At 36.5% G+C, this 19,699-nt stretch overlaps 1 protein-coding gene across 8 annotated transcripts in view; it reads right to left on the bottom strand.

The window, feature by feature from the left end:
- PDPK1 (3-phosphoinositide dependent protein kinase 1) overlaps positions 1–19,699 on the bottom strand; it is a 127,443-nt gene that overhangs the window by 36,542 nt on the left and 71,202 nt on the right. For all 8 annotated transcript variants that reach the window (XM_021006760.2, XM_021006761.2, XM_078152625.1 and 5 more), the window contains 3 exons: positions 14,401–14,545; positions 12,031–12,128; positions 7,822–7,897 (listed from right to left, as the gene is read on the bottom strand). In XM_021006760.2, coding sequence (XP_020862419.1) covers positions 7,822–7,897; positions 12,031–12,128; positions 14,401–14,545 — 319 coding nt within the window. The remainder of the gene's footprint in view (positions 1–7,821; positions 7,898–12,030; positions 12,129–14,400; positions 14,546–19,699) is intronic.

Genomic DNA, 19,699 nt, shown 5'->3' with positions numbered 1-19,699 from the left:
AGAAAATAACACCTTGAAAAGTAGAATTGGCCTAATTGTAAAATAGGCACAAAAATTCACTAAAGAAAAGAACTTCTTAAAAAGGAGAATTGGCCAAATGGAAAAAGATCCTAAATATCACTGAAGAAAAAGAATTCCTTAATAATTAGAATTAGGAAAGTAGAAACTATGTTATCAAACATCAAGAAACAAACAACAGAGGACTTTCAAACATTCCTGATGAAAAGAACAGAGCTGAACTGAAAACCTGACATTCAAACAAAAGACTCAAGAGAAGCATATAAAGGTAAAAATGAAAGAGTAATCATAATGGACTCAATAAAATTAAACTGTTTACATTCTTTTATGGGAAGATGATATGCATAATTCCTAAGGCAATTAAAAGGAGTTTACATAGAGAGAATGGGTATGAGTCAATGAAAGGGATAAGAGAAAGGGGAGGATGATGATAAAGATGATGATGATAACAGCTAGCATTTAAAATGCTCCTACTATGTGCCAGGCACTGTGTGCTAAGACCTGTATATATATATAAAATTTGATTCTCATAACAACCCTGGGAAGAACCTGCTACTATCATCCCCATTTTACAGTTGAAGAAACTGAAGCAAACAGAGGTTAAATGACTTTCCCAGAGTCATACAGCTAGTTAAGTTTCCGAGGTCAAATGTGAGATCAAATTTGAATTCAGGTTTTCCTGACTCCAGGTTCAAGTATTCTATCACCGTACCGTTTAACTGCCTCATATATAAAGTTAGTTTTTATTAGAATAAAATTTCTGCAACTTTTCTTCAGTAACTTGCCCAACTACTCTACCCCAAACTAACTTTACACATATACTAACACTAAAACCTAACTCTACCTCATGCTATCAGCCAACCACTAAGTTATGTATATGAGTGGTGTCCTCTCCTAGATTAAAATTCAAGACCTAGAACACAAAAATTATGGCTTCTAAACACTGGGTTAAAAGAATCATCTAAGGTACAGTGGACAGAGCACCAGCCCTGAAGTCAGGAGTACCTGAGTTCAAATCCGGCCTCAGACCAAACACTTGACACTTATTAGCTGTGTGACCCTGGGCAAGTCACTTAACCTCAACTACCAAAAGATGAAGAGAAGAGAAGAGAAGAGAAGAGAAGAGAAGAGAAGAGAAGAGAAGAGAAGAGAAGAGAAGAGAAGAGAAGAGAAGAGAAGAGAAGAGAAGAGAAGAGAAGAGAAGAGAAGAGAAGAGAAGAGAAAAGAGAAGAGAAAAGAGAAGAGAAGAGAAGAAAAAGAAAAAGAATCATCTAAAGACCAAAATCTTATACCATATACCAAAATAAAGTCAAAATGGGTTCATGATTTAGATATAAAGGCTGATACTATAAGCAAACTGGGAGAGAAAGGAATAGTTCACCTGTCAGATTTATGGAGAACAGAAGAATTTATGACCAAACGGGAGATAGAGAACATTATGAAATGCAAAATGGATAATTTTGATTATATTTAATTGAAAAGTTTTTGCACAAATAAAGCCAATGCAACTAAGATTAGGAGGGAAACAGAAAAGTGGGAAAGAATTTTTACAACCAGTATCTCTGATGAAGGGCCTTATTTCTAAAATATGTAGAGAACTAAGTCAAATTTATAAGAATTCCCCAATTGATAAATGGTCAAATGCTATGAACAGACAGTTCTCAGATGAAGAAATTAAAGCCACCTATAGCCATATGAAAAAATGTTCTAAATCATTATTGATTAAAGAAATGCAAATCAAAACAACTCTGAGGTACCACATCACACCTATCAGATTGGCCAACAAGACAAAACAGGAAAATGATAAATGCTGGAGAAGACTGGGGAAAACTGGAACACTAATGCATTGTTAGTGGAGTTGTGAAATGATCCAACCATTTTGGAGACCAATTTGGGACCTTGCCCAAAGGGGCTATAAAAATGTGCACACAAGACTTTGATTCAGCAGTAGCATTTCTAGGGCTGTATCCCAAAGAGATCACACAAATAGGAAAAGAACCCACATGTACAAAAACATTTATAGCAGCTTTCTACGGCAGCAAAGAATCAGAAATTGAAAGGGCAGCTAGGTTGTGCAGTAGATAGAGCACCGGACCTGGAGTCAGAAGGACCCGAGTTCAAATCCAGTCTCAGACTAGACACTTGACAGTAGCTCTGTGACCCTGGGCAAGCCACTTAACCCCAAGTGCCTGGCAAAGAAAAAAAAAAGGGATTGGTAATTGAGGGGATGCCCATCAATTTGGGAACGGCTACACAAGTTGTGGTATATGAATGTAATGGAATATTACTGTGCTATAAGAAATGGTGAGCAGGCAGACTTCAGAAAAACCTGGAAAGACTTGTTTGGACTCATGCTGAGTGAAGTGAGCAGAACCAGGAGAACACTGTACACAGTAACAGCCACACTGTGAGATGACTAACTCTGATAGACTTAGCCCTTCTCAGCAATGCAAGGATCTAAGACATCTCCAAAAGTCCCATGATGGAAAACACTATCCACATTCAGAGAAAGAACTATAGAGTTTAAATGCATATCAAAGCATACTATTTGCTCTTTTTCTCTCCTCTGTTTTGTTTTGTTTCCTCTTTCTTGTGGTTCCTCCTGTTGGTTCTAATTCTTCCTTACAACATGACTAATATGAAAATATGTTTAATAGGAATGTATACTTATAACCTAAATCAGATTGCATACCATCTTGGGGAGGGGGAGAAAAATTTAAAACTCAAAAATTTTATGGAAGTGACTGCTGAAAACTAAAAATAATTTTTTTAAAAAGAATCATCCAAGTGACAGACTGAAATGAAATGAAATAAAAACAAACGATATTGAATTAGAAATCCCTCAAACACATGACAAAGTGGTTTAAAAACCTCCAACTCAACCTAACACCTTCCCTCACCCCTGTCAATTAGGAAGGAACTGCTCCTCATCTGATCTCAATGAACATTATCCTCCTTTTATGCACTCGTTATATTTTAATTTACATTAAATTTATGTGTATCTATGGCTTATGACCTCATCTAAATTGTAAACTCCACAAAGATACATACTGTTTCTCATTTCATCTTTTATCCCCTAAAATGGATTTTGCACATAGTGGGAACCTAATAAATGCTGAATGAATGAATAAATGTTGTTTGTTGAATGTACATACAACTAAGGTAAAAAACATTTTGAAAACTGATTATAAGGTTGACAAGGAAATTAATCTATATTCACCTAAGATATGACTAGTTGCTAATCAAAGGAGAATAGAAGGTTTCCTTGGATGAGGAAAAATGCATAATCAGATATAGGGCAGAAAAGGAGATCTTGATTATATAAAATTTAAAAGTTTTTGCATAAATAAAATCAGTATCACGAGACTGGGGGAAATTATTTGCATTAAATACTTTCAGGATCTGTGATTTCATTAGCGTGAGTATTCTCTCCACAAAGATTACAATGGTGGGGAGGAGCAGCTAGGTGGCACAGTGGATAGAGCACTGGCCCTGGAATCAAGAGGACTTGAGTTCAAATTTGTTGAACATATAAAACTCCCTAGCTGTGTGTGAGTCACTTAACCCCAACTGCCTCACCTCCCCAAAAAGAAAATTACAATCCCTCTAATAGATGGTCATTGAGAATCACTGTAGCTGAAAAATTCATCACCTTACAACCGACTTGGTGAATAACCTCTCTCAGACTTGAATAGGGTGGTCCTTGAACCATGGACATATACAGGCAACTATCAGAAGTTATTCTAGCTTGGTAGGATATGCCTGAGCTTAACCTTCTGGGCAAAGCCTTTGAAAAACCAAGGTCACCAATATACCACAATGATGCACGAAAGGAAAACTTTAATGAAAGGTGCATTAAATATCCGATAAAAGTTCTAATACTGAAAAATCTATAAGTGCTTTACACATCTATAAGACAATAAATCGTGTTTCCCTTGCCCTCTTATCCTATCACCAGTCCTGTCTTACCAGTCCTCAGCCTTAGATTACTCAAACCATCTTCTGCCTTCATTCCTTACACATGCTACTCAATGTAAGAGAAAAATCACAAAATCTGCTGACTGGACCTACTACAAATTTATGTTACATAATCTTAATTGAACCCTTACTGCAGCAATGCAATTCTTTTACATCTCCCCAAATCATGCACTATCCTACTTACCACAACAACTCTTTCCAAACCTTTTCACAGTTCCTCAAACCTCCCATAGATCCTCATACCCCCACCCTCTGTGCTAAGACCTTTGCCTCATTTGTCAGTTAAAAATTAGAGGCTGTTTGCAGAGAGCTAGAAAAGACCTAAGAGGTTATTTAGTCCAACCCCCTCAAACTAAGGTCCAAGGGATATAAAGATTCCACAAGAACAGATCCTATTTGTGAAAGATGAACTCTCAGAAGTGAAGCCTCCTCAGGGGGGTCACGGTTCTTGTTGAGTGAGATGAGGGGTCCTGTGAAGACTTCTTAGAGGAATAAATAGAAATTGTATCGAGACTCAAGGCAGGCATAGCAGCCCGACAGGCCTAAGTTTCAATTTACTAGAAATCACCTGATTTATGGGAATCCAGCCCCAAGGACCCCCCCAGTTTTATGCCATTGTTACCTCAGCAGTTAAAGTTTGCCAAGTTTGAAACCCTTGAAAACCCCCTTGTATTTTGTCGTTACACCTGTTGCTATATTCCGGTCACAGTGGCAACCTTGCCAGAACAGCACAGCATCTAGCTTGACTGCACATTTTTAATTGCTTCTTTGATATTACTTCAGCAAACTAAGGGGCTAAATATAGATATGTATATTGTTTTTTTGTTTTCTGTTTCTATGGTAGATTTTCGCATCTAGATTGTGAGCCAAACATCCAGCTGGTGGAAGGGGGGAATTTTCCCGTTAGGGTTATTTAATCTGGTTCTTTGCTTCTGTACTCTGTCTCCCCTCATCAGAGCATACTGGCGGAGGGACCCTATTCTCAAGAATAGAAAATAAACTTCTGTTCCTACCTTGAGATACCTCTAAGAGTCTTTTTTTTTAATTTGAGTCGCATCCCACACATATTTGTATGAAATGTTAAAGAGTGAAAAAATCAGAGTATACCCAAAGACAATATAAATCAAGTCAACACTGAGAGATTAAAAAAAAAACCAGTGGTCAACTATGATAAGTCAGTGTCAGGACTATAATGCCAAAGGACACACCTCTCCTTTCTGGAAGGATCAATAAAACTAGCCACGTCAAGAGGCTTGCTTGTTGCAGAATCTGCTGGGAAATGGCTACTGCAGGAAAACAAATGATGGGAATATTTTTTTTTAAATCAAGTCACACACACAAAAAATAAACGAGACATTTGCTTTTCTATAGCTGACAGCTGATTTGAAAGGAGATGCTCCCCCATTTGTGAAAATTACAGCAAAAATCCCTAAGAACTAATAAGATGCCAACTTTTCCTTCTGAAAAGTTTAATATGTTGGGGAGGAAGGGGGTTGTACCAGAGGGAGAACTGGGAAGGCAATCAGAGTTAAGTGACTTGCCCGGGATCACACAGCTAGTAAGTGGCTGAGGCTGGATTTGAACTGAGTAAGAGGAGTCTTCCTGACTTCAGGCCTGGCACTCTGTCCCCTGCAGCACCTAACTGCCCCTCATTCATTGGCATAGGCTACAGGGCATAGAAAATTTTAATAACTCTGTGAAAAACTTGCCTAGTAAACAGTATTACCAGGGCCCTGAAGGCAAAAGTTGAAGAGAAATCTGAGAAAGTATTCACAGAATCTAAGAATCACAGAAGATTGAAACTGGAGGATGCTACAATAATAATAATAAAAATAATCTAATTCAACTACCCTCCCCACTTTGCACTTAAGTAAATAAACTAAGATCTAAAAACATGAAATGAGGTGCCAAAAGATTTCTCAAGTGCCCAGAGAAATCTATATTTAGATTAGAAGACAATTTGATAAACCTTTGGCCTAACTCCCTCCTCTTGAAGCACAGTTCTGAAAAAAATAAGCTGAAAAATTAATTTAGGGTTTTAAGAAAGCTAATTTTCAAAGAGATACAAACTTAAAAAGAAATCTAAATAACACTTAAAGAAGAGCTAGACATCTCTCAGGAGTTGGTATATAAAGACCATGTTCTTTTATCCTAGCCACAAATTCTATCATCTATAAATCTGATGTGGAAATTATCTCTACCATCATTCTTATAATTACTCACATTTATAAAGTGTTTCAAAGTTAAAGTTATAAGATTGTTGTCAGGAATGTACTACAAGTAGTAGTAGTATTTCCATTTTAACAAGGTGAAAAAACCGAGATGTTAAGTAAGCTTCCCACAGTCTCACAGTACATGGAAGAATTGAGACATAATGACAGATTGTTAAGTTCCTTTACTTCTCTTTGTTCTAATATACTAAGAAACTGGAATGAATTATGATCCTAATAATGATGTAAATTCCCTAGGGTTACAACAATAAGGTTTATGTAAACAGGAAAGACTAAGGCACTCTTTTCTCCCACTCCTCCTGGCATTGAAAATTTTCATCTTTTTTATCCCAAAGGTGAAAGATCACACACAACTCAAACCCCAAAACAATATAACCAAAGAACTGAAACAACAAATTAGCATAAATTTATACTGAAGGAAAAATTTGAATCAAAACTAAAATCCAAGTTTCTTTCAGAAATGTTCTTAACCATTAAAAATTTGTAAAAGTTATCTAGAATTCAACAAACATTCATATAGCTTAGCATTAGGGGAAAAGCAAAAATAAATGCGCCATGATTCTTAATAGCAACAATTAGCATAGATTATGCCTTAAAACCTAGAGAGTACTCTCTCTCTCTCTCTCATCTCTCTCTCTCTCTCTCTCTCTCTCTTTCTCTCTCTCTCTCTCTCTATATATATATATATGAAAACACAATATATATAGTACATAACAGTAATATATGACCTTGCACAGCCCTCCCTCACTTAAATCCAAGTAACTTTCAAGTCCTGGCATCACCTTTCTGATGTCATGGTCCTCTTCCAGAATGAAGGACAAACAACTGGCCAGTTCCAGTTGGTCTTCTCCTTCTCCCTCTCTCCCTTCCCCTTCTTCCTTACCTTCCTTCTTTCTTTTCTCCCTTCTCTTCCCCCTTCCCTTCCCTTCCTCTCCCTCTATCCACACAGGGTTTCACATCCTTACTTTCGGGTGCTCTGCCCAAAATAATGTAAATTTTGATGGCTGAAACCTAGCAAGATATCTTAGGGTTTACAGACAGATTTCTTTCTTAAAGACCATGCCTTAACTCCAGTTCACACTGGCTCTCATTGATTAGCCAACAATAGATCCCAGGTGGAGTCTCACTTAGTGGTCATTGTTTGGGCCCCATAGTTCAGAGTGAATATAAATAGTAACTGTTTTTATTTTGGCCAGAAACCCAGAGGGTCTTGCCCTCCCAGATTGATTATTATTATTATTATTATTATTTGGGGGGGGGGATTAGGTAAAAGAGGCCATTTCTTACCTACCCTTAATCATTGAATGGGCGTTGCCTCAGACAAACTGAGACCTGGGAAAGACCTTAGCTTGAAAAGGCCAAGGTCTCTCACTGCATCCAAGGCCATCTCCAGTTACCCTGATCTGTATCTTGCCACTAGACCCAGATGGCTCTGGAAGAGAAAGTTAGACTTTGCACAGCGCTCCTTCACTTCAATCCAATTCACTTGCAAGTCATGGCATCACCTTCCAGGTTAAACAACAACAACAACAACAACAACAACAACAACAAATTAAAGACTTAAAGTTTAATAAGACAAATGATAGCAGGTTACCTTTTACATGCAGATTTTTCTGTAAGCAGCTCTGGAGAAACATATTGTGCTGTTCCTACAAATGAGTTAGCCCTGGCTGATAAAGAGGAAGAAAAGACAGAAATAAAAAAAAGTTACTTTTAGAGACATCAAAACATAATTTATTCAAAAGTACTTCAGATGGTATAAATAACACCCTCGATCTTACCATCAATCCAAAAGTATTCCATGCTCCAAATTTTTGGAACTTACTTTATCCAACCTTTAAACCTGTCATTACATCACTCCTCACGCCTCACTCTTCAATCTATTCTCCACCCTCAATATGACCTCCAGGTCCTGCACTCTTCAGGACTTTCCCAGGCCATCATTCCTTTTCTGGCTTCAATTTCCTCTCTTGCCAATCTTTTCTCTAACTAATCAGTTTAACCTGAGACGGTCCTCTATTCTCAAATCCATTGTCCCTGAGTATCATTGTTGCTCACAATTTGCCAAACCCCAATTCCAAATTATTCTCATTATTTGCATCCTCCACTCCTAGTGTGTTAAACTTTGCTGATTCACTGACTGACAACCATACTGAATGGGTCCACTACAAATTTGTATTACCTAATCTCAACAGAAGCATCACCATTGAAAGACAAACCTATTACTCCTCCCTAATTCATTCTCTATCCCATTCCCACAGCTATTGTTCCAAAATTTCTCTCCTGAAATCTCAGTCACTGGGGCTTCCTATTGTCCTCTCAGAAAAAGACCCTGCCCTATACTTTACAGGGGGTGGGGGGTGGGACAAAAACCCAATAACTGTCCAGGATTACTTTCCATTTCAAAACCTCTTAACATCATACCCCATTCTCTCCTTTACTCTAGTCACTGAAAAGGTAGCTCCTTCTTGCCAATGCCAATCCCTCTAATTTGACCTTTGATCCCATTCCCCCTCAGCTCCTTCAGCAGACTGCCACCACAATCATTCTTTCTCTCTTTTTAATCTTCAGTCTCTCCCTATCTACTGGCTCATTCCCAGTCACCTACAAACATGTCCAGGTCTCCTTCATCCTTGTAAAACATTCTCTTGGCCCTACCAACACTACAAGCTATCATCCTCTACCACCCCTCCTATTAACACCCAAGCTCCCAGCAAAAGTTAAATATACTCTTCCTCTCATCTCACTCCCTTCTCAAACTCTTAAATCTAACATCCTGCCAACCTCATCACTGAACTGAATTTTACCTTTCTCCAAAGTTACCAATGATCTTTTAATTGCAAGATACAATGAGCTTTTCTAGATCCTCATCCTTCTCAACTTCTCTTCAGCATTTGACATTACTATACTCTCTCCTCTCTGAGTTTTTGTAATAATATTCTCTGGTTTCTCATTCTAACTACCTATCTGACTACTCGTTCATAGGCTGCAATACCATCCAAACTAGGATCCCTAACCATGGGTTTACCCAAAAGCTCTCATCTGAACCCTCTTCTTTTCCCTCTCCACATTCTCTCAGTGAATTCACCAACTCCCTTCAGTTCAATTTTCATCTCTACACAAATGACTCTCAGATTTGGATGTGCATATAGTCTTGGCTCCAGTCCTGCATCACCAAATATTTATTGGACATTTCCATATGGACTGTTTTATAGACATCTCAAAATTCAGTATGTCCAAAACAGAACTCCTTTTCTCCCTAAACCTACCCCTTGTCCTAAATTTCCTATGCCTATAAGAACACAGTGTCCTTACGGTCACATAAAAGTTTGCAACCTCAAAATCACCACTGAATCCTCACTGTCCCTTACCCCACATATCCATTCAGTTGCCATGCCTTAACTGATTCTCTACCTCTCTTATCTATTCCCTCCCCTTCACTCACTAGGGCACTTCCCATCTCCTTCCGGTACTATGTCCTTAGCTTCCTAATTAGACCCCCTTGCCTCAAGTCTCCCTCTCCAATCCATCCTCCACACAGCTGCCAAAGTGATGTTCCTAAAGCACAGGTCTGCCTATATGTTTCCCAGTTCATTAAACTCTAGTGACTTCCTATTGCTTCTAAAAATAATTGCAATTCCTCAATTTAGCCTTTAAAGCGTAACCTGGTTCCAATCTACCTTTACAGCCTCATACTTTTCTCCTTCTATTTCCCCCCTTCCCACAAAATCTTCAGTCCAGTCAACCAGGCCTTTTTGCTATTCTTTACACATGATATTTTACCTCCTTTTTGCAAGATGCCTACCATATCTGCAGTACTCTCCTCCTTCACTTCCTCCTCTAGTTTCCTTCAAAACTCATCTCAAATATCTCCTATATGAGGTCTTTCTGGAATTCCTCAGATGTTTCTGCTCCCTCTAGAAAAATTACCTTGCATTTATTTTGTACATATGTTGTATATGCTTGATGGGTACATAAAATAGGATCATAGATGTAGAGCTAGAAACAGCACTAGAGGTCACTGAGTCTAACCCCCTCACCTTACAAATAAAGAAGCCAAGACACAGCAAGGTTAAATGACTTGCCCACAGTAATAAAGCTAACAAGTACCTGAGGTAGAACTTGAACCTGAGGTATTCCTGACTCCAAGTTGACTGATTTATCCCCTAAGCCATCCTGCCTCTCCAAGGTAAATATAAGGAACAGGACACATTGTCTCCTTGTAGAGACAGTGAGCTCCTTTAGAACAGAGACTTTTTCATTTGTGTCTTTATAACGCCAACTCTAACAAAGTACCTGGCATACAATGGATGGATTCACTGATTGACCCAAAAAATACATTTTTCTATTATGAGGTAAATACTGTATATTTTTATAAGAAACTGACAACTTTTTATCTATTGTCCTTCACTATGGATCCTTATAATATGAATACTGGATACTTCTTACACTAATCTGGGATGAGAAAGTCAGGTTCTGAAGCTTAATAGTACATATCTTACAGAAGAATTCCCGAAGAAACAGTTCAAATGACCAATAATATGACTCAATTCCCAGAAACTAATGAGCATAAAATGATTTAACGTCCATAGAAGTCTGCCACATCAAGGCAGTCAATCTCACTGGCTATCACAGTATATTCATTCTAAACTGACTTCTATTCTTTCAATTCAGTTCAAAAACATTTAATAAACACCTATTTTGTACATGGCAATGAACTAGTCTCTGAGGATACAAAAAGAAAATAATCCAAGTGCCAACTATGTTGCAAAGCTGTGCTAGGCATCTGGGGAGGCAAAAGATGAAACAAAATACAGTCCTTGACGTCAAGAAGCACAGTATCCTTATACTATGTCTCACACCCAAAAACTTCCTGGATTTCTCTCAATATATTTATTTGGCACTCATTCTCCCAAAGTGTCACATTTCAAATTAAAGAAACATAGATTACACATATCATAAAACATAATTGTAACTTTATATCCCTAATATTCTATGGCCCCTTCTCTGATAGAGCTCAGGATTTGGAATTAGGAAGACCTGAGTTCAAATCCTGCTTAGACACATACTAGTTCTATAATTCTAGGCAAGTTACTTAAATCTCTGCCTCAGTTTCTTCATCTGTAAAATAAAGATATTAATAGCACCTATCTCCCAGGGTTACTGTGAGGTCCAAACGAGATAATATTTGTAAAGCACTTTGCAAACCTAAAATACTACAAAAATGTTAATTGATACTGTTATTGATAGGGATACACTAATAACATAGTATAGCAGAAAGACCAGTGGACTAGGCGTCTGCTAAGTTCTTGAAGTGATGAACTGTAAAGCAAGTTACTTCCTTCAATTTTTCTATGTGTAAAAAAAATAATAAATTGGACTAACATATCCTTATCCTTCTAGCTCTAGTAATCTACTGCAGGTCTAGTAATCTATTTGCAACAAATGAAATGGCTGCCTAGTTCCTCTTGTCCACTTCCTGAAGGGGCACAAGTAGCTTGAATAATAATACCTCACTACTGAAGTCCAATACATCTTCTCTACATATTTATATCCTTGATACTTTTAAATTACAAGCTCTACTATTAGTTTTGGAATTACATGAGTTCCACAACACTTTTCATTCATTTTTACCAAGGATTTACTGTACAGACTATACAAAGAAGTAATTCAAATACAAAATAATTCAATACAAAGCAAATGTATAATTCTGATTTATAACACTCAACAGCCCTCACATGTAGTTTCTATTCCATAAAACTGAAGTCAGCCATAATAGTGTCAGAAAAGAACACTTGCATACCTTGTTTACTATCTGGAGATAATACTTTTGCTGTTCCAAAATCTGTAATCTGAATGTGCATATCTTCATTTAATAAAATGTTCTCTGGTTTAAGGTCCCTGAAAAAGCAGATTTTCATATTTCAGCTGAAATCTTTAAAGGAATTACATTTTAACATGCACTAAATGTGAGCAAAGAAAAAAGTAAAAGAAAATATAATCACCCTTAATGAAACCTTATAGGCAAACAGATCTAGTCCACCTAGAAAATTACTTCGTTACAAAGGGATTGTCACAATGGCATAGAAATTTGAAAAACGTAATTCACAAGTCAGAACTACTTTATTCTTATAAGAGACACCAATTTTGGCTTCCATGATTTTTGAACTGAGAAGTCTTCCTGGTTCTGAAATCAGCATTTGGACACATCTCTAAGATGAAATCTCAGAAAATATATGAAGTAAAATCAGAAGTTCATTCCACCACAAAGGAAACATAGGCATAAACAAATCATGCTCAACACAATCAGTCATAAAACAGAAGCTGCAAAATCATCAGGATGCCCAGGATAAACTTAATACTCTTCATAGCTGTATCTTGCTACGACTGCAAGTGTTTTAACGGCAATGTTCCTTCTAGCTATTTCAGGATAGCCAGATGAAATGAGATCCTAAGAACTGTAAACATAACAAATTCTCAAAGTCCAGCCTCTCACTCAATAAGATGCTCCTTTTGCTAAGCTAATTGCTTAAAGGAAAACAAATTACACCAACTTAGCAAAATGGTCATCTGTTCTTGGCTGACAAAGTTCAAAGAAGAAAGCTCAGGTTTTCCTGAAATGCTATCTACTGCAGCAAATCTTTTCAACCTAAAATATAAAAAATTACAACTAAGCTAACATATCCTTCATCTCCATTAGAGTTCCACTCCAATGCTTTGTCATGGCATAGAAATGGAAAGACCTCAAGTATGGGCCCAGAGACAAATTATACTCAGTCAGTCAAGGACCCAGACTAGCTAAGTTCAAAGAGGCTCATTATGAGAGAGTTGTAGCCAGCAGGCTATACAAGGTGATATATGTTTTGGCCACAGCAGCTCAAAGACCATTAACCACAGCACAAAGTGACTACGATAGAGGGAACACACACACCAAGATCATGGAGTGCTAAAGTTAAAATCAGTAATATATCCATCTACTTTTAAACAAGTCACTAAAACGGTCAATTAATATCTAGAAACCTACCTTCCAGCTTTCATTTGCAAGCACAAATGCTGAAGAGTCAACTGTTAGAACAACACTGTGCACTTAGTAGCTGACTATCCGGTAGTTTCCCTCCATCCCTCAAGTTAGTGATAGTAGTCCTTATCAAATGTTGGTTTTGACATCACATGGTAAAAAAATTCTCTCACTCCACTTAATCTTTATACAGTTTTGGTTTTTTCCCTCTACTCTTAACAATAAACCACCAAAATATAAAATGAACATTGTTCTTTTTTAAATTATTTTTAACCTTGCCTCATTTGGCATTAAGAACTAGGACTAAAAATGAATCTAAATTTAAAATTTTTAAAATAAATTTCCACTTAGTTTGGAAAGCAAAATATTGTCATTAAAATGGTTTCTTCTTCTGCACTCAAATATATTCCCCCCAAAAAGCAAATAGGTAACATGTGCAGAGCTATACAAATATGTTTATTATATCCATTATAACACACAAATATAAGAAAGCTTATCAAAATGAACTTCATTTGTGACCATTCCCTGACAGTTCACTGCTGTGCTAATTTTCAAGAAAATGTTTTTTTTTTTAAGTTTACAATGTAGGGTCAGCTAGGTGGCACAGTGGATTCAGGAGGACCTGAGTTCAAATCTGACACTTGACACTTACTAGCTGTGCGACCCTGGACAAGTCACTCAACCCAACTGCCTCGCCAAAAAAAAAAAAATCAATCAATTAATTAATTAATTAATTTGCTTAAAAGTTGACAATGCAAAGAAGAGCAAAGAGCATATTTAGGCTATTTAAGAGAACAATTCTGTTTTGTTTTTAAGATTTTTAGTTCACTGAATGCAAATGGATCTTGCTTAACAAAAAAGTCGTTCTTTAGAGCTTTTTCAGGTAAATTTACATCTGCAAAAAATACCAACAAGTTTTAAAAGTGCCTAATTTACTATCATAGGGCAACATATAGAGGGGGAAAAAATCTGATTTCAAAACTGCCAACATATAGTTTTGCTGAGGTAAGTATTTTATGACAGCCAAAGAGACTTTCATAATATTTTTATAAACCAAAATTTTGAAATATAACTTTGAATTTTGTAAAAATAACTATCCTTTACCAATAAATAGATCTACAAATATTTAAAGATAAATCTACTTCAGTAAATTACCTGTGAATAATTCCCTTTCCATGCAAGTATTCTAAAGCAGATACAATTTCAGCAGTATAAAATCTGGTGCAGGTCTCATCAAAAGAACCAATCTTTCGAATGTATTTAAGTAGCTCTCCATTTTTGGCATAACTAAGGCCAAAATCTGAAGACACAGTTAAGGATCAACATATAAAAGCTTAAAAAAAGCAAAATCTTAATAGGCATGCAAGAAACACTATAACTAAGTGAAAACTGAAGATAACAATGTCCAAGAATAACAGGGTACAAAATTTTATAATGTTAACATCAAAATTTAGGGAAAGCCTGAAAAGAATGTGAGACCTGAATATCTTTCAGACTAATGGTGACCAAATGATTAAAAAATATTAAAGAATCTTCAAATTGGAATCAAACCCAAAGGTCATTCATTCAGTCCAACCTTACTTGAGCAGGAATCCTACCCTACACTAACCCTGACAAGCCTCTCTTCTTAAGATCTAAGGTTACAAGGAATTCAATATCTACTTCACACTCCCATCATGATTTCTTTTCTTTTTCTTTTCCCCCATCATGATTTCTAAGAGAGGAAATTGGACCCAGTTCTCATGATGCAAACACTGCCTCTTAAGTTTGGTAATAACCTGGGTAAGGTGAGGTATGATATAAATACCAATGTACTTTGAGAACAAAGTCCAATCCTTGTTCTACTACAAATTTGATATGTGACTTCAAAGTTCCCATCGCTGGACCTCAGTTCCTGACTACCAAACAAGGAATCTATATTAGGTCATTTCTAAGGTTTTTTCCAATTCTAACGTTCTCTAGCTTTAGTAAATAAGATTCATTGGTTTTGTAAGTCATTTTTCAGGCTGAATTCACTAGAAAAAAATTCACAATTTCTCATACAAAAAAGTAACGAAGTAGTCACTTAGCAAAAGTAGAACACCAAATCCATAAGCCCAGTACTTCTACCTTCAATTACAGTATATTTAACTTCGGAGAAGAAATGAAAAGAATATTCTTTTCAGAAATATGTGCAGTATGTTTGTGTAGCACTGAAAGGGAGTTATTCAAAGTTATGCTTAGAATTACTCAACTTATTAATACCCAAATGACTCAGCAATAAACTTTTAATTGTGTAGGAAAGGCAGCTTTTATAGGCTAATTGGGGTTTTATTCTCCACAACAGCATAATTTCACACAATTATTTTATTCTCCACAACAGCATAATAAAAAAATCATTCCCATCCCCATATAATAAGCCCTTAACAGCTTGTGGATAAAAACTCAAACAATTCTGTCTCAATTTATAAACATACAAAATTTCCCTCACTTATAAAGTACTTTTCAAAGGAGAAGCTGGTTTATCACTTCCTGATTCAATAAAACTTTGCCAGTATTTAAGTATTGCCAATGAGCCCAGCACTATACTAACTACTATAGGGGAACTAAGAGCAATAGAGTAAGGTGTCCCATACAAGGGACCTTCCAGATAACTAATACTTCATGCCACCAAAGCCCAAAAACTTTATAACCAATTCTGATCAAAGATTTTTAAAAAACAAATTATCATATACTAGGCTGTCTTCTATAACAAAAGTTGCAAATAACACATAAGTAAGGCCAAGTCTTAATGGATTAGACTTTTTAGCATAAATAAGTATTTTTGTACTTTAGAGGCTCTGAAGGTGTGTACAGAGCTTTTTGCCCCTAAGCTAAATAACCTTAGAATGCATTTTGTTATTTGATAGTTTTTCTTTTCACTTTTCACTTATAAGGGTCTTGACTCTACTAGCTCTCTCCATCCCCTCCCCATCCTTATTTACCAATGAATTTGTTGGTCTGACTTGCCAGAAGTCTGATAATTAATGTGTTCATATGTATGAGACAGTCATCAAAGTTTTATGAGATGATTTAAGTACATGAAACAACTAGAAAATAGTACAAGATAGAATGTAATCAAATGACAAAACGTCAAACAATAATAAAAACTAGGGGCAGCTAGGTGGCGCAGTGGATAGAGCACCGGCCCTGGAGTCAGGAGGACCCGAGTTCAAACCCGGCCTCAGACACATAATACTTACTGTGTGACCCTGGGCAAGTCATTTAACCCCATTGCCTAGCCAAAAACAAAAAAACAAACAAAAACTATAGGAGAGATCAAGAATGGAAGGCATTGGGGTACATACATAATATTTGAAGCAGAATGTAGACTGGATTTGAAAAAAATATATTGGGACCTGGAAAAGGAAAAAGGAGAAGAGGACACTATTCCAGATAGGAGGTACCATATAAAATCATATAAGTAGAAATGAGTATCTTCTGTCAATGAGAAAACTGTCAATAAGGAACTTGGGCCTGATCCAGTAGGCAACAGTGAAGTAACATGACAAAAATCAGCGTTTTAAAAAGAGTAGTCTGAAAGCAAAGTTGAGGTCGCAGAAAGGAGAGATACTAAAAGCAATGAGACTACAAAGAAATCAAGAAAGAGAGAAGGACCTAGCAGTGGCAGTAAAAATGGAAAAAAGGAGGTAAGGCTCAGAGATATTACAAAGGAAGGACAGAGCTTGCTGTCAAGCTGTATTTATGGAGTGAAGGTAAGAAAGGAGTAAAAGACATCTCTGAGGTTGGGTAACTTGCACAATGATGGTACCACTGACAGAAATGGAGAAATTGGAGGGAGATAAGAAGACTGGAGATTGGAAACATTCAATTCTGAATTAAGTTTGAGGCAAAAAGACATCCAAAGAATAGTATGAAAACAGATATAAAAGACTGGAGCTTAGTTAAAAAACACAAAAGACAGGGATATGGAAAACATCTGCATAGAGGTGAACAGTAAAGTTATAAGAGTAGACTTCCAAGAGTAGATAAGCAACCTGAGGGAGGATATGTAAAAAACTCTGGTGAACTGAGAACTATAAACTTTGACATGTAAAAAGGAGGAGGAGACAAGTGTTAACTGGGTCTGTAGTGTATGGAAATTATTTCCAAAGTTCCTGAAATTCTATTAAGAAATATAGTAACTTCAGGAAACCCAGTCTCTCCTAGAAAACATACAGGTATAAGGGGGGAAAATACTCCACCTTCTGGCTTAGTTATGCCAAGCACAATTTTAAATGGATTCATCAGGAAGGAAAATGAAAAACCAAACATGACAGTACTCACACTTGCTAAATTTTCTTCACCCCTTTCTGGGAGCTAGGATTGACTGTGTTAAAAAGAAATCTTGTATATCATTTCTATTTCATCTCTTTTGACTCTTATCAACCTAGTTTACATGCATTCTTAGAAACTTTTTTTAATTAGACTTATGATCAGAAGACTAAACTTTGAAACCTAAGTCCATCATTTGCCCTCTCTGAGCACATTTCCTCCTCTGTAACATGGGATCAATGGAATACTACTTGCCTCACAGATCATGACAGTAAAATGAGAATGTATGCAAAATGCTTTTGGAATTGTAACTTGTATTTATCAAGCACAATGCAATCGTTACTATGTAGTATTGTTAACAATAGTAGTAAAAGGCATGGGTCAATTGAGATTGTACAAAGAGTGAATGGAATGGATTAGGTGATGACAAGGCCAACAGGAGAGATGACAACTTTAGAGTCATCTTTGACATTCCTATTTCCACCATTTCCTAAATCCAGTCCTATCACCAAACACAATCCTACTTCCTTTGCAATATCATATGGCTTTAAGTTTTCTACATTACCATTTTTCATCACCCTAGCATAGGTCCTTATCAGTCCACATCTGATTTAGTCTTCTAACCAGACTTCCTGTATGACCTAAAAGGAGCTTAGATAAAATGAAATAATGCATATAAAAACCTTGTATCATTTTTTTTATATTCACATATCTCCCTTTTGTGAGAGATATTAACAGAAAGGGGAAAAAATTAGACTTGGAAGCAGAAGACCTTGGTTTTTGTAGATAATTTTTGAGAAGAAAGGTGTCACCTCTTCTGGCTCAAAAATGGAATAAAAGGAAAGAGGATTTAATAATGTGTTCAGAGACAAGCTAAACCATTGAAAAAGTGAGATCTACAGAGGGAGGAGCCTTCCACATATAGAAAATAGCAGCTTATACTGATTAAACTCTTTAAAGTTAAGAGAGTTATACACATACATCTAGTAAAGTACAGACAGGTATCAATGAAAGAGCTTAGGCAAATGACCTCCTTGTGGAGGAGTGGAGCACAGGAAACTGATTCAATGTGCTGAAAAGGTATCATTAACTCAAAGAAATATGAAGCCATCAGCAAAGAACAGAGGACTTGAGAAAAAAGGAGAAAGGTTTAGAACAGACACAATTAGAACTGAAGAGGAAAGTGATGTCAAAAAGAAATGAATGGTAGGACTACAGAGCAGTGGCTAAGAACAAATAAGTTGAATGACAAGAATCTGACCTTTGGGATTCTATGCTCTCTTCTAGCATCACCTTTTAGTACAGGAATAATATCTTTATTATATTTATGATACCTGTATCCTTATACAGATTGAATGTGTGATCTAAGGTGGGGGTCAACACAGCAGAAACTAAGAACTTGAAGTAGTCTAAAACTGTTTTGTGGGTGGTACTGTCAACCAACCATGGAGCTTAAGCTGCAGAGGAAGTACAGTACACCTAAGGGGCTAAGAGGAAAGTGGGAGCCTAAAAATGCTGTCCAAGACAGAAAGAGTAATGGGTGTATAAGAATGAAAGAGCTAATAAATAAGGAGTCTACAGTTGCAGAGGGCGAACATGAAATTTAAGATTTCTGATGGACGCTCTAAAGACAAAGTTCAGCCCTAATGGTATATGATTGATGAGCACACAGAGATGAAAGACATTTAGGAAGAATTTTCAAGCCACCAAAGTTGATATCTTGGTACAAGGAAGAGAAAAAAAGTAGCTTCTGTATCAGCTTCACCAATGGTTATTATTTAGGTTCTTGGCTAAGTAGCACAGTAGGTAAAGCACTGGTCTTAGACTTAGGAAAATCAAGGTTCAAATCCTGCCTCAGACATTTACTAGCTGTGGAATCCTGGGCAAGTTACTTATCTCTGTGAGACTCAGTATTGTCATATGTAAAATAGGGAGAACAGTAAAATTTACCTCACAGGGTTGTTGCAAGTACCAAATGAGTTAACTTATACATAAAATGATTTGCAAACCTTAAAGGGCTTATATAAATACTAGGTATTATTATTATTATTATTATTATTATTATTATTATTATTATTATTATTATTATTACTGTTACTATCATGGAATTTAATGACTATTTGGTATATAAATTGATTCATTTATTTATTTCCAAGCAACA

This window comes from Phascolarctos cinereus, unplaced genomic scaffold, assembly GCF_003287225.1.
Source record: "Phascolarctos cinereus isolate Bilbo 61053 unplaced genomic scaffold, phaCin_HiC Scaffold_4;HRSCAF=312, whole genome shotgun sequence".
Classification (NCBI taxonomy): domain Eukaryota; kingdom Metazoa; phylum Chordata; class Mammalia; order Diprotodontia; family Phascolarctidae; genus Phascolarctos; species Phascolarctos cinereus.
Note: the sequence above shows the minus strand (reverse complement) of the source record. Positions and strands in the feature narration are given on the sequence as shown.